This window comes from Colletes gigas, unplaced genomic scaffold (genome assembly GCF_013123115.1).
Source record: "Colletes gigas isolate AHSC1104 unplaced genomic scaffold, ASM1312311v1 Colletes_gigas_Sc00012, whole genome shotgun sequence".
NCBI classification, from domain to species: Eukaryota; Metazoa; Arthropoda; class Insecta; order Hymenoptera; family Colletidae; genus Colletes; species Colletes gigas.
The window spans coordinates 4,899,122-4,915,570 of NW_025106641.1; the positions used below are offsets into that span (position 1 = coordinate 4,899,122).

The window sequence follows — 16,449 nt, forward strand, 5'->3', positions numbered from 1 at the left end:
CTATTTGGCGAAAGGGGACGTTTTTTTAAAATGTTTTTTTTTTCAAACAGCGTGCACGGCACTGTGTCGCTTTCAACTCACCGCGCCATTAATTAATATCGTGTCTAGTTTTTCTGCTTGACCGTGCACCTTGCTACGAGACAACCGAACGTTTCGACGATCCCCGTAGTCGGGTCACGAATTTACCGTTTAATTAGTTACGCGTTTTACAGGAATAACATAAAATCAATAGCGAAAAATTATAAGAAAAACGGCGGGGGCTGGGAAGACTGCGAAATGGAAGAATAAACAGGAAGAACAAAGCCAAAGGGAAAAGGGAGGGCGAACGGGACAAAGGAGCTTGATATATGGAAAAAACGAAACAAAAAGACGTACAAGGGAAAACTGATTTAGAACTTACATGTACAAGGCAGCGCCAGGCTTGGGATGGAGATTTAGTTACCTTTGCTCCGCGGAGGGTTCGCATAATAAAGAAACGTTGCTTTTTATTTTATTCCCCTTAATATTAAATGCAATTCATCTTACGGATCTTACGAAAATTGCGCGAAGCGATCGAACACGCGTTCGGATACTTTCCGATTCAAACGGAAACTGCGAGTCTGGTTGGATAGTCGCAGAAATTACAATGCCAGCAGAGACGTCATTGTCCCAGAGTCGACGGGAAACGGATGGCGTTCTTACGAAGGATTTATTGGACTCCGCGGAAAGTTTGAACCTAGAAGTAACGAGGGCCTCGCGATTCGTTCGAGGAGCCTCGAAAATCATACCGCGAGGAGTTCCCTGTATTTTGGCGGATCGGACGCGGAAGCAACCGGGTCGATTCGTCCGGCAGAAGAGCCCCCGGTTCCAAGTTGCGGCGTTCGACGTTTCCAATAATACAACTAGGAACGAGCGTTGCCATTGGCCTCGAAACGAACCTGGCCCGAAGTACGTGCGGTACACGGAAGGGCTGAAAGCCCTTTATCCTAAGCGCCCGGGTGTTACTGCAACGAGCATACAGTAGAACCCGCCATTATCCGTGTTAGTTGGGTAAGTGTTCCGGTAAGAAAACTTTCGGATAATGGGCCACTTACTTTTCCAAGATGGATCATTTCGAACGAAACGCGGTTGCTGTTTCCCCAGAAGCGAAGATATCGACTTTGTTTCTTTTTTTTTTTTAATTCGACGTTCCCTAAGGCAGGGGATAAGTTCTCTTTGGGACGCCTTGGATTTGATGCGAGTGGAAGGAATTTTCCAGGAAGGCGAACTCGACGGGAAAGGAAACCGGGCAGAATAAATCTCGCAGAAGAAAATCTAAACAGACGTAATTTCGCTCAGCCGATATTATCGGGAGCATGAATTCGACAGACGAAGCGGAAAACGCTAGGAGAAAAGAAAGGACTCTGACGCGTTACAGCTACTCTGACAGCCATAACTACGAATTTCCATCCGAGTTCGCGATGCGTTGCAAAGTTAGAAGCCCTTTCTAGGTCGTGGCGCGAAAATCGGCGTCTAAAGTATTCGAAGCTCCGCCGATAATATATGCGCCTCGCAGAGAGCATTTCCGGCCTGGCGGGAACACCATCCAAGCCCGTATGCAAGCATTTTACAGAAACAGTTTCTGCTTTTCGCCGTCGAAGACGCAACGAACGACAATTTTCTTTTACCATGCAACCCGAGTCGTTATAATTTCAGCATCGAACAACTATTCGAGCTTGGATATAAGGAAAATTGCGTTTGAAAGATACATTCTGTTCCGTACTTTTATTTATACTTCGACTCGCACGGGTACGAGGAATTACAACATTGAAATTATAATTGCAAACGTTCGGGAGGAACGAGGGATAAAATAATAATATTGCAAGAGGAAAGAAAGTTCAAAGTCTCTTACAGTAAGTCCTCGACTTCCACGGTAACTTGTTTCTGTAACTTTCCTGCGTAAGTCGAATTGCATAAATACAGCGCCAACTTTACGCGAAAACAAACTATACACTAAGCTTCTTGTTAAGGACGCTTAATTGGAAAGAGAGGCGCTTAAAAAATTAATCAAGAGACAACTATTGTTATACTAGAGTACAGGTACCATATAAACTGATAAACCAGGGATTAGGACAGTTATTAACATTTGGGAATAAATCGTACACATAATATTGAACGACGAACACTCATTGTAATATAATGCAACAATGAATCACTCCACAATATTTTTATATACACTTCGGATGTAACTCTTTCATTCCAACGTACTGCACATCCATAATTCAGGTACCATTACATTTTACAAGAAATAATATTCATCGACGTGTCAACATCACCACTTCTGTATACATAATAATAAAATAAACGCCAACACACATGCACATGTACAATTATGATGTTTTCTTTCGACCAAAATGGCGGGGAAGTCCACTTGGAATGACGTAATCTGAACAGCTGTAACAGTTCTAACGGAAAACACGTAATGGCCGCCCTCGATGAAGGCGGATTGACTTCGCGCAAGGATTCGCCTGTCGCTCGTAATCTTCCCGCTGTTGGAGGTAATCTCCACCGTTCGGACGAACGAGCAGATATGCTCGGACCTAAATCACGATGGTTAGGCGCGAGAGACCCGAGGCGTCTCGCATTATCGATAATCCGAAATCACAGATGTAACTCGCGGCGCGCGTGTACGCCGAGCTGCCGTTGTCTCCAGCACGCTGACGCCGCGGCCCTAATTAATTTCGCGTAGTTCATTAACAAGCCCTGGCCGCAACGCTTAACGACGCCCCGCCTTGCACTGCCGTACACCCGTGCTTAACGCAGAAACCAAAACTCCGTCGCACAGTCTGATTAACGGAGTAAACGACAGCCACCGATGGAAACGCGACTGAATTCTAATTCGAGCAAAACAACCGTTGTCTCCGAGCTCGGTCCCGAGAGCTAGCGACGCGAACTTTTCTACGACGGAATTAAAATTCTTTGACGAGAAACGAGCCACCGACCGAATACGTGTAAAGATTCAGCGACGAAGACAGCATGCTGTTTGTCGGGCATCGAATATTCCGGAGGACACAGCGAATTATGATGAATTCTAAGACGTGTTACCTTCTTTCGTGATTTGCGATCGTGTTAACGCCAACTTCAGCGACGACGTGAAGGACGCCTGCGAAAGAGGCAGCAAAATGGCCGCGAGGCGTGGGTTGATTCAGGACTCGTCGAAAGTAGGTTGATATTGGGATGATTACAGCTTGTTGGGTCTGGATACAGGATACACAGGATGCAGGAAGTGGAGCGGATAGTCACGCCAGTCTTCTTAGACACTAATTACTTATTTATATACTCTAATAATGCAAATAATGCGAACTGTCCGACTACACGCATGTTTCACTCGCCGCCATGTCTTCTTCGTCTGCCTGCACGTCGTCCCTTTCGGGCCGCTCGGACCGACCGAGGTCGCCCGAGACTGCCCGAACCACCCCGAACAATAGCGGAGGAAGCCGAACGACTCGTTGCCGATCGGGAGCTGCGCCTAGAGGCCCGCGAAAGTTTTGAATATCATTTCTAATCGTAAATTCTTATAATTAAACTCATCGAGAACTTGTCTGGCCTTCCTTCGACGACTAAAAAGTAAAATTAAGCAGCGCGCGTTGTTAACGCTTTAATTACCATGCTAAATAGATTTTACATATCGGCCATATCTATATAATATGGCGATAAGGGCACGGAGGCGTCTCGTTTTCGCGATGACGAGAAACGTGGCGACGTGTCTCCTTAAAATTCTCGGTGGCGCGGCTTCTAAGCGACGGATAATAAAATATAGCCTTTAAGCGAGGCTTTGCGCGTTGTACGAGCGACGTTAAGAGGAACAGACGATCTCTGGACCCGGAGATTCTTGGAAAGAAACGACGGCAGTGAGCACGAGGTCGAACGGAGCCAAGGACAGGTATTAACGTAAGCAGATCCTACGAGCGACGGAACACGTAGACCGCTTCTATCGCATTACCATCCTGATTATCCTATATAGTCATCCGGGCTGTCTTTAAGCGTTCACCGCGCGTTCAGTATTACGTGGCTCCAGCCAAAGAGGGTTTCGTTAGCGGCGCAAGAGCTCCGAGAAAACTGCGATAGAGCCGCGTATAATCGCGCGGTATATTATCTTTATTTCCTGTACGCCGGTGCATCGGTGCACTTAAGAGCGTATAAATATTTCTAAATGAAATTCCGCAACGACTTTGCGCCTTACTTTCCACTTGTTCTTTTCCTTTTTTTCTCACTCTTTCTCTCTCTTATTTTCCCACCATTCCGTTTTACTACTTCGCAGTCGTCGCGAGAACGTTCGAAAATTAGTGGAGCACGGCGAGAGAGTATAATTTCAGCGGTCGGATAACGCAAGTTCCTTCGTTACGCGGGAAAAGCGTGTCTCGAAAAGAAACCGGACTGGGGTGAGAACGCGTCCAACAGGAGACAAGTTTCGGTTTCTCCCTGTTGGCGCTCGTTCCGCGCCCGACGAACGTATCGGTTGACGCGCTTTGAAACTGAACTCCCGGGTCGAGGTAGCGACGGCTCCCTTTTTTCCACCGTCGGTCGGGAGGGATAAATAAAAATAAAAAAAAAAAAAAATAACGAGACGCGGGAGTCTCGCCGCCCCGGCGTCAGAAGCTCCCCGACAAAATTCACGCTCGGTGGAATCCGTCGGCGCTCTTTAGAAAGGATTCCACGGCGTTAGCAGGACTCTCGGGGTCCTTTCGAGCCGGGGCTACCAGGAATGAATTTCCAGCAGATGTTGCCGACGTTGCTTACGGTCCGCCTCTCGACCTTAATATAACCAAAATTAACCATACCGAGTACCGTCGAACTCGTTTCGCCCGTTTTCTTCTTTTTCCCCCTCCTTTTGCTCTTCCTTGCCACTCCGATTCTCGTTTCTCGCCATCTTGCGCCGCGGAATTGGACCAAGCAACGCCGTAACAAACGGTACCACCGCGATACACCGCGGAATTATTATCCACGAGAGTTACGTTCGGTCGGGTAACAGAGTTCGAGGGAACAGAAAAGGGAATTGCGCTCGCTGTCTCGAGTTTTGCGCGATTAAAAAATTTGCCGGGGCGACCCAGCAAAGGACGAAATTATACAGATTGTCTCGCGTAATTGCATCACCCGTAGCATTTTCTCCACTTTTAACACCCCTGTATCAGAGATGCGTCTCTTTCTGCGGGGCCAATCCGACCCCGCTCGCTCGGTTTCTCATCCGACCCGTGAAACGAAGTTAGAAGCAAGCTCAAAAATGTTCTAGGGAACGCGAGAAGGCGCAATTGTTGTTTTAAATATTCTGGACGATTCATTTTGTACAGTAACATCTGTATAAAATTCGCAGGACATTATCGTCAAGGAGAAACGTTTTTTTTAACGTCCCTAAATGGAATCCCCCGAATTCTTATTCCACTGAATCCTACCTCACGAGTGTCCTTTCCAGATCCTCGACGGAATCGTTCCCTCCACTTTCGCCCCGAAATAATACGAACCCCGTGCAAAGTCGTACGTCTTGTTACGCAGGAGGAGAGATCGGAGAATCGAACGATGAGCATGGTGGAGTTCGAGCCCGGCGTGGAGGACCACGGCAAATCGATCACCTGCAGGGCCGAAAATCCAAACATGACGGGACAGTTCGTGGAGAAATCCTGGAAGATCGACGTCGTCTGTAAGTACACGATAAATATATATTCTATCGGTCCTTCGACGGGGGTCTCGGATCCCGCACGCCTTCATTCCGCTCGGCCTTTTACGAGCGGTACGCGACGTTAAATGCATATTCGATGATTCCGCGGCTACGGAACTTATTCCGCGTTTGGTCCAAGGACCGTAATGCATGCATACGCGAGGCGCTCGAGCGTCGTAAAACGAATAAAGCATCGGCACGGCATCGCGGCTATCCCTCGGCCTCATCTTCCGTCGAGCCGCGTCGTGAAATCGGCCGATTTACGAGCCTTTTCACGTCGAGCACGCGCTTCGCCCCGCCCCCGTTCTGTTCTTCTTTTTACAGCCACAATAAAACGGCCTCCGCCAGATTTCGAGCGAATTACAGTCGAAATTCAGCGAGACCGATCGTTTGCGCGCCTCCGCGTGGCCTGTTCGGTAATCCGGTCGATCGTAAACCGTGAAAAAAAAATATATATGCGACGTACGAAGGCTGCTCGTAAAGCGGAAGGGACGCCGACGAATTCGACCGTTTTAGTCGATCCACGAGCCGTTCTCCTTCCCTGCCAAATATTTTCCCCTCTTTTTGCGACCTTTCCCTTCGACGTCGTTCCCCCCCGGGTCGCACTTATCCGTCAGGTTAAAAAAGTCGGCGCCGAAAGAGCGTCAGTTTTTACGGGAACGTATCTTCCGTTGTCCCTCCGCGAACCAAAATCGTCCGTCGCGTAAAAACCAGCTCGATCGTCCGACGGGTACCGCCGCTGCGCGAAATCACGCAACCATGAATATATACGTTTTTACGAGATTATTTTTATTTATTACTCCGGACGCACCTGCTGCACGAACGGCTGCCAGCGACCAGGCTGATGGCCGCCTCGATTCGTCGGCGAGCCTGCAAAATTGATCAGCCCCGTTGCTCGTATCGCGTTACGATCCAAGACGCCCCGAACAGGGGAATATTCATAAAAATTACAGCCCCCGTGCGTCGAAACGTTTACACAAAGTGCCAATAACGGCTCCTTTTAATTATTAAAACATCCACAAAACCCCGGGATCGCCGTTGCTCGGAATGTCTACCGTATCGTAGACGGGCTCGATCGTTATATTTTCTTACCAGTTCGGAAAATAATTTTAAAGCAAACGCGGTACTTAAGGAGACTTTGAACGCCGAAGAAACTTCGCTGTTTCGAGACTTTCGAGTCTTCGACCAGTTCCCTCGAGCGTCTTAAACATTTTTCAATTGGAACGGCGTTCGGGGCGGTTCGAACTTCCATAACTTTGCGCGACTGAATTACCCGAAAACTCCGGGATGACGGAAGGAAAGACAAAATCGACGGTTCGTTTGATCGAGGATCGCCTGTACGTGCCGTTGAAACGTATCCACGAACATCTGATTCTCGGAAAAAATCCATGTGTTGTTCCTCTTTAACCCAGACGTCGGCCAGGCGGGGAACACAGGTAAATCGGAAACGAGGACGAATAATCTCTCCGTGGCTTCCGTCGAAGCGGAGATGAGCATCGAACGAAGTCGACGTCCTCCCGTATTTTGCAAAAACTCGGAGAAGGATCGACGCCTCGAAGAAACAGCTGGGAAAAGGTATCAAGAAAAAGCGCGAGGGCCCAGAGAATGACGTCACGTCGCGTATCCAATTAGGCTGACCATCGCAGCATGGACGGAATTACGCATTACCCCCTCCCCCCGTTACGCTCGGGCTTTTTTCGTGACCCTCCCCACGTCCATACGAAGCCTCGATTCGCGAGAAACGAGGAAGAAAATGAAAAGAATGCGAGAGCGGGACCGGAATTTATTGCAATCCCGGACGAGGATCTTCACGGGTAAGAGCGAAAAACAGGCTACGCCTGGGACGATGCAACGAAGGTTCGAGGGTTTAAAAAAGTGGGCAACAACAGAGGCGAGTCTCCGGGACGGAAAGCAGCAGACGCGATCGAGCTAATTAATACTATCTCTCGACAGACTAGTACACCGGAGTCGAGGAAAAAGAAGGGACACGCCGAAAAGGACGGAAATTTATCGTGGCTCGCGATAAAATCCAACGAGAGAGAACAAACTCCGCGCGGAGGAAGCGGGATAAGAGCGGCCTGGAATGATTAAACTAATGAAGACGGTAAATGAGAGGTACAAGGGGCGAAGAAAATGCCGAAGTTGTTCGAGACTATGTTGCAGCGGAGGCAGCAGTGGCAGAGTTTTCGGGCCCGAGGTGAAAACGATTGTACGCGGCTCGACGACTCGGCCATTGTCTCGCGAAATTGGAAATAAGAGAAAATCCCGTTGGTTTCCTCCTTGGTCGAATCGAACATTTCATTAGGAACATAAAATAGAAATAATATATTTGAGGAAGGAAATTCTGACAAATGAGGAGATAGTAAATATTGTACACGTGGAAAAGTCGAGGTGCAAACATTATACAGAATTTATTTCAACCAGACGAGATCAAGAATTAAAATATGTCGGATATTCCTCCACGCGTGCAAACAGCGACCCCCCTTCACACACTTGCACACACGTTTGAAATTATGCGAAATAAGTCACCAACAGGTGGCTCATCTCACATTTCCGTCTGTACGTACAAGCGTCATAGTCAAGGTCACGTAAATATCATTTTAATTTAAACCTAAGTCCATCTCGAATAAATAATGTATCCCTTTTATTTTACGACCTGGAAATCCTCGCGCCATGGAGTAACTGGTTTCGAATATCGTTATAATTTTAGCCACCCTCCGTAAAACAAACTTTCAAGTAAATTAAAACGTTGCTTCGGCTGAAACCGGTGAACCCGAGGCGACATGTTCCAAAATGTCCGCGGGAGTTACAGAATTTTCTCGACACGAACACGGAACCAACATCATTAAGGAATAAGAGAAATTCATAAGGGCGAACGTGCGCAGGAACTCTGAGAAAGCTTCTTCCTGCTCCCCCGTTTCACGGAGGACATTGTTTCCGGGAGCGAACGCGGCAAGTATTTCGGATTAAGATAATTCCCCGACATCGAGCGGGTCGTATATCATGGAGGTAGACGCCTTGCGGTGGCAAAAGAATGGGGGGGAGGGAATGGGAGAATCGTCCACTCAGAGTTGACACAAATATTTCCTATCCGAGATACGGGACAGCGCGTCAGACTCGAAGCGCGTCCTTAAGCTGGTATCCGGTTGATGAAATTCTACGAGGGTTGGACGATAAAATGAACCTTCAGCCCTTTATCCCGGTCCCTTTGTACGAGGAAAAATAGGAATCTTTCTGTTCGTTAACACCATCGAGGCATCACTGTGCAGCAGGGAAAATAGATGTATGGCTTGGAGACCTAAATTTTAAGGGGAGAAACCACATTTTTTTTTCGATGCTTGGAGTTTTAAAAATGACCCCCTAAAATTGCCTCTATTTTCAACGATCACAGTAGTTTCCCCCCATTAATTTCGTAGTCGACTCTTAATACCGAGTTTCCAATCAACTTTCATATCGAGGAGTGTGTATCACTTATGAATTTGCTTGCAGATCCACCGATCGTGTCGCTGAATCTTGGATCTACTCTGAGTCCAGAGGACATCAAGGAAGGCGACGACGTCTACTTCGAGTGCCACATCAGAGCCAACCCACCCTGGTCGAAATTGACGTGGATCCACGATGTAAGTGAAACCAGTAAAAAATATAATTCATTATCAACCAAGAAAACGGCACGATCCTAGAAACGCAGAGAATATCTCCGATGTTCATCGCCAGCGTCATCCCTTAAAAGACGTTTCGAACACACGATATGATCCATGGAAAATAATAAAATAATATTCTCCTTAAATAATTGACGATTGTTCATTCTATCTAATACCATCTAACGTGTCTATGAATTGATTTTTTTAACTTTTCTCCCCTTTCGACTCTGTGCTACCGTTATACGCCTCGTCGAAAGTTTCGACTGTTTCGCGAGACGCGGTGCGTTTCTTAACAAAGTTACATTTTAGTCCGCGGCAGTGCAATTCCGTCGTCGCGCGCCCACGCCGTCGACGTTATTAAACCCTCCCCTCGGCCTCTGTATCTCGCGACGCGCGACGCCGCGGCGCTATACAAATTCCCCGGGTGCACTTGCCGCGTCACAATGGCCGGGAACATAATACGGCCAGATTCGCGGAGAAAAATCTCCGTCGCGGACAAAAAGCACGGAGCCACGTAACTCCCTAAATTTACAAGCGAGCGTTACAGGTAATTTACGCGACAACATCCGCGGGCGTAAAGAGAGTCGGTAAGGGTTGGTACCCCGGGCGTTCTTATCCGCCGCGACGCCTCGTATATCGAGAGAGCGACCGAGTAAAACTTTAAATCCTTTATTTGCATAATATATGAGATCGATCGACGGGCTCTAACCCCCCCACCCCCCGTGCAACGCCGTTAGAGAGCCCCGGAGACTTAGCGCCGTGACGCCGCGGAAACAGGACCGCGTCGAAAGCCGATCAGCTCGCGGATTTATGCGCCTGAAACGATAAAATACTCTCGCTGCCCTCCCCGGTGCTTGTCTTGTCGTTGAAATTACGTTTATTAGATCGGACGAAAACGTCGTTTGCATTTTACCACCCACCCCCCCGTTAAACGACTGGGACGTTATTTCCGCGGAGAACGAGTCGTTCGATGAGTAATGCGATTTCCATTATTCTCTGTTACCCTGCGAGAGAATATTCCTGGGTAAATTCTGTAATTAAATACGATACGTTGTTCGTTTCGATGTTTTTTTTATTTTGTAAAAGATAGATCGAGCATGTCGGAATATCCAAGAGTATCCTTATTGTAATAATCGCGGTTCTTTAATGGGGGACGCATAAACTTCACCGTCTTATTGCTTTTTCAATTCCCGAACGTCCCGCGACTATAATTTCATGCCGCTCTCGTTAAGTTTGACGACTCCCGGAGAAACGACGAGTGTTGTTTCGAAACCGCTTGAATTATACGTTCGTTGGAAGCCTATTGCTTTACTGCATCCGAGCCCGCGTCGCACGTAGTACGATAAATTTAATTGTATTAATCGTACGGAACATGCTTACTATAATAATAATTTCAACGACTTTATCGATCTTTCCTGAAGCACGGCCCGTGAATTTAAACGATCGTTACGTGCTCCGCATCGACGATTATCGTTGCACATATTCCCAACGATACGTAACGTTTAATGGGTCGTATCGCTAACCCTTCGATTTTACACAAGTATCGCATTTGTATCACAGATGATACTTGATAATTAAATAAAAATAATCAAAAAACCTCCTATCGTCCGTTTTGAATAACCCTTTAAAGCATTGACGTTGAGTTTCATCGTGCAACCAAATTTTAATGTTTATGGAACAACCCCGAGATAATAAAAGTTACGAGCCCGGCTCGAGGAAGAAAATTTCCGTTCCGCGATCGCGGCGATAGGAAACAGGAGGATTTCGTAGTTTACCAGGGAGGAAAGTTTCCGGGATTTCGGGTTCGATTCGTTTAATCGAAACGCCCGCGAGCTTATCCCTCTTCCGGAACTCGTTTCGGGGGGGGTGCTCGCGTCGAAGTTCACGGGGCAAAGTGTCGGCACGCAGTCCTGGAGTAGGTCGTAACGATGCCCCAGGGGGAGGGGGGAGGGGGATCCCGAAAAATCTGGTGTCTCTTTTAAGGACAGCTTAGCGCGAAGCTGTTTCGGCGACCAGAAATACGAGCGGCGTGTGTTCCGCGAGCAACGCCGGCTGCTCGTTACCCTCTTCCCTTTTTCCTCGTTTGCCTTAATCCCCCGGACCCTTCCGCCGTTCTCGTTCGCCCCGTTCTTTAGGTTTAGTCGGAGGATCTTTCGGCGGATACGTGTCGTAGTTCACGAAGAATGCCGGCCAAGGAGACGGGTTAACGGCGGTCCGGGGCACCAGCTGCTACGTCGTAACAGATTTCCGTTGAAATTGCATCTTAAAAATATGATCCGACTTCATTCCGCGCGGAGCCCGAGCCTCGTCCCTTTCTCGTCTTCTCGCGTACTTTTTTCCCTCGAGCGTAGGGCCTTTTCGGTCCCTCGAACCGCTTACGATCCACAGACACCGCGTCCCGTGGATATCCTGACTTTTCCCGATCCGTGTCGACCTCGTAAAGCTGAATCCTAAAATGAGGATCCGAGAGATTCTCGAAATGGACGTCTAACGTCGTAAACACGTGCTGATTTCACGATAGCAAGACGTAACTTTTGTCTAAGTTAAACGACGACGCACGGTGTGCAAAAGTGGCCAAAACGCGGACATAATACGGAATCGATCTTTGGTTTGCGCGAACATTGGCACATTGGGGCACTTGGGATCGCTGATTACGAATCTAATGTCAAATTACATGTACACATTAAAGACAAACTCAATAAATTCTCATTACCTTTCAAATTATTTGAATCAATAAAAGTTGGAGTAAAACTATGATTCGACAAGTTTCTACTTAGGGTTTCTATGTCATATATTAATTACATTTTGCTTAATTTTGTCCGCGTTTTGGACGTTCCTTACAACGTATTTTAATAAAACGACATCCGTAAGGGCAGACCATCCTAATTTTATTGAAATGCAAAATGATCTTACCCTCGTCGGGGTCTGGGATCAGTGAGACGCAACGTAGACTCGTTAATTCACTTCTCCCCGGGTGGTTGAAAATACGAGCTGTCCGTGAACAAGTATGCGAACACGCCGAAAACGTTTATCTCGATGGAGGCGGCCCCTCTTGGTCGATTAGAAGGGTTTGCCTAGGTATTACCGGTGCCCATTGGCACGTTCTATCTGCCAATCAATCCCAAGGTAGCAATCGGGCCGGGATTCCGAACTGTCGGTCTTAAAAAAACGCTTTAAACCATTGCCGGCGGCAGTAACCTTTCGAATGGCGATCGTAAAGGCGAAGGAAGACCAGCGAACGAAAAGGGGGAAGGAATGGAAACGAACGGAGTGGAAAGAGGACGAGGGTAGTTGCAATAAGGGTCGAAGACGAGGAAGGCCTACCGAAGTAGGAAAAAAGGAATCTAGAGATATACCGACTATAATGGGGGACAGTGATTAGACTGGCTTCGCCATTCACGAGGACAATAGAGACGTTCTTTAGATACGCGAAGTATCGACGAGCCAATCGGCCTTGGCGCAGGGTCCTCTGAAAGATTCACCGGGCTCTTCATCTTCCCTGGCAAAGTGGATTGACCGACTAGACAACCGGAACAGCCCTATTAATGTCCTCCGGATCCACCTAAATATAAGGGGAGAGATCAAATGCTCTTTGCCAGAGTGGCTCTTCGTAATCTTGACACCGTCCACGTCCATACGTGTTCGGGATGCGATAAAGTGGGTTCACACCTTGGGTATTGACAGCACTCGGTCGAAACTGGCCATTGTTACAAATCGAAACTCGAAATAAAAATTTAATGAGTGCTACTTCTCGTCTATAGAAGTTACTTTCAGTTACATGATACGATATCTGATCCTTTACTCATTTGAAACCTCGTAGCTGTCCAAACCTATAGACGCTTCGTGCTTGGATTTCGACTTTCAATCATTTTTCACGCGTCGAACGGTTAAAGAGTAATTAATGGTCGTTCCGGGAAGGTTTCTATCGAAAATTGGGAATTTCGTTGACAGAACAGAGATCGATACAGACGACGGATCTCGGACAAATTCCGGGGACGACAGGACCACCGGCAGTCGAGAGATCGAATATCCTCGAGAACCATGGAGTTAGCAATATTAGAGGGAGGACGAAACTTTAAATTCCACGCGGTTCGAGGCGTTATTCGATACGGAGATCGACGTTATTGCTTCTGTTCGTCGATGATCGGTCGCCGGAAAGAAGACCAGGGTAATGGAGTTTCGCGGAATGAATCGATCGAGGGCATTTCCCTCTCGCGGGGTAGATTCGATACAACGAGTACGGGACTTAATGCGGGATGGAGTCGAGGACGGGGGTGAGGTTTGCGATTCCGTAGGTAAGAAGGGGGGCGTCGGATTCGGTGGGCCGTATATCAATCAATTTCACCCCGGAGGTCGTGATCGAGCTGGCGTGCCGGAATTCCGCTTAAAGTCGCCGCCTCCGGACGAGGCGAGGAGAACGCTTCGTTTCGTTGGAATCCGATTCTCGCGAGTTCTCTCGTTGCTAGATAAGGGGATCCCGGCGAAATCGAAGCGTGCACCCGTCCCACGGTCAACCGAGTTCTTCGAATCATTCGATTCTCCGCGAAAGAAAATATTTTGCGGGCCAGTCGAATCTCTGTACCGATATTTATTTTAAATCGCAGAAGGGGTCGACGCGCGTCTCCTTCGTCATCAGCGAGACTTTGTCGATTCTCTCGCGACGATTGTCGCGGGTTAACATCAAAAAGGCATCCAACAAACGACGAAATTACAAAGTCCCCCGGAGCGACGGAACTCGAGAGTTCCACGGCGAGGCGAGGCGGCGTGCCACGAAGAAGAATCGAAAACGTAATCAAAGATAATGAGGGAACTTTTCTACGACGCGGAAGGATTTACAACGTTCATACGAGGCCACGCTGGACGCCGGACGCCCAGGCACGGGAGGACCGTGGGAGGGGAAAAAGGGCAGAAAGAAACGCGGCGCAAACGAAGCTCCGAAACCAGCCGCGCAAGCATCTACGCTGCCCTTTTTCCACCGCCTTCGTCCTTCCGCATTCCGGGCCGCAATGCATCATGCTTGTTGGTCGAAAACGCCCTGCGTCCTCGTCGCGAATCCCTGAGCTTCCCTTCTTCCTGCACAGAAGGTTCCTCGATCGTCGACAATTTTATCGACGACGGAATCAAGAAGGAAATTGATTGCATCCACGAAACGACACTCTCGACAGCTTAGCAACGCACCTAAATTGTGCTTTAATCTCTTAAGTAAAATGTAAATAAATCTTTATACGAAGATGACTGTAAGTAGGGTCAGTTGTCCTAATATGGAGTACTTTTTTTTATACACATGTTTCACTTGCACGGTCAAATTTAGGAAATGTTTACCTTTTTTACTGAGGTCTGGGTTAGGCACAATATAGTTTACGGGTGTTCCAAATTAAGAACGTATTCCATATTAGGGCAACTGACCCTACATTTCCCATGCACCACGTCTATGGTCCCAAAAGGTACCTGTTTCAACACCGTCTCCCAGGCTCGTCGGGACGAAGCAGAGCGGAATATTAACGCGGCATACCGGCAAACTCCGAACTTTAACGAAGCCCCCGGACGGCTGGCTGCACGCGACCTTCTCCCGTCGGTGATAAATCGTTTTAAAACAAAAGGACAGGACCGGTGGGCGAGAAGGAGAGGGGGGCAGCGAAACAATTTTTCTGCCCGAAACGTCGCGACAACGCCGCCGATATAATCGTGATGAAAAATTTTTCGGACACCGAATCCTCCGCCACAAATCTTCTCGAGGAACCCCGCCCCCGGGGGCCCGGAAAGCATCCTTTTTTTTCGGCCGGAAGTTCCCCGGTAGGAGGACGGGTAAGAAACAAACAGGGTCGAAGAGACCGGACGCGTCCCGGCGTTAAAGAAGCGGCGAAATTTACGAGCCTTTGACGCGAACGTGTTCGAAACGAGGGAACACTTGGAAACTTAATGGCCGGAGTGTGAACGGGTAAGAATTTTCTGCTACCGATGCATTTTAAGGAATATGGCCGCCCGCCCCGGTCGGTGTTTACGGTAGCATTTTTATGTATTTGGCTAATATAATAGTCCTCTTCAACCAGAACTATAATAGAAGCACGTTTCCGCGTCGATGACTCTCGCGATCGTAACCGGGCGTTAATGCGGAACTGAAATCGTTCGGAACGTTTATTCGGAGGCGGCCAACTTTCCGCACAGGGGGCGATAAAAGGGAAAACGGCGAGTTCCGGTACACGCATATCCAATAGCGTCGGCAATCCTTCGTAACGAGGGCACAATAGCAACGACAACGATGCTATTCATTCGACGTTCGAGGCTACGCTCAGAACAGGGATAATCCATCTGCTGTCCGTTGATTCCATATATTCGCGGAAATAAGATCCTGGACGAGGATAAATAACCACCGGAGGGAACAAAAACGATGTTCCTTGTCGGGAGGGACTATTATTCTTAAATAACCATTTTAATGCACGGAGTCTGGGAGCTGCTTCGAGGGATTGATTAAGAAAAATGGCTCCCTCCCTCGTAACCTTTAATATCCCCGGGTTATCCTACGCTGTCAGGCTTTGTACCGTTAATTATTGATAAATGTTCGATCGTCACGAGGAAAGTAACATGGTTATCGCGAATACGTACGCGTGGACCGGCAGGAGAAGACAGGAGGACGAAGGAAGGAAGGAAGGAAGCACGGCCACGAGTTGTTGGCAATTTTTCAAGGAATCAGTGCGCCGTCTGACCGGAATGAACGCCCTCCTCTAGCCTCCTTTCTTCCCTGCCCTCTTCGACCGCCTTTTTTCCGTCAACCGGAGCGCGCAGAGAGTGAGAGAGAGAAAACGGAGAAGAAACTCCTCGCGACCGAGTCGAATTCTCACCAGAGAATTCCGTCGTCCAGGCTTACGCTCTCCGCGGAAACGACGAATCTTTTCCACGATCGAAATGCGAGAAGAAATTCGATGAATCTTTCGGATAGGTGAAGCGGCAGCTTCCGCGAAAGCGAGATTGAACGAGCCAGATATTCGGGGGTTTTGTTGTCGCTGGACACGAACGATCCACCTCGGGGGGTAGGAATTCCTCGTAATCGGGTGTCGTCGATAGCGATCTCGATCGTTCCACCGAGAAAAGAAGCTTAACGCCACGGGAAGACAACGCGAATCGCAAGGATTTCTGTTT

The 16,449-nt window shown here is 48.2% G+C and overlaps 1 protein-coding gene across 1 annotated transcript in view; it reads left to right on the forward strand.

Moving 5' to 3' along the window:
* Window positions 1-16,449, forward strand: part of LOC122398936 (nephrin-like) — a 234,443-nt gene that overhangs the window by 179,803 nt on the left and 38,191 nt on the right. The window contains exons 7-8 of the mRNA XM_043399206.1: window positions 5,509-5,653; window positions 9,161-9,291. Coding sequence (XP_043255141.1) covers window positions 5,509-5,653; window positions 9,161-9,291 — 276 coding nt within the window. The remainder of the gene's footprint in view (window positions 1-5,508; window positions 5,654-9,160; window positions 9,292-16,449) is intronic.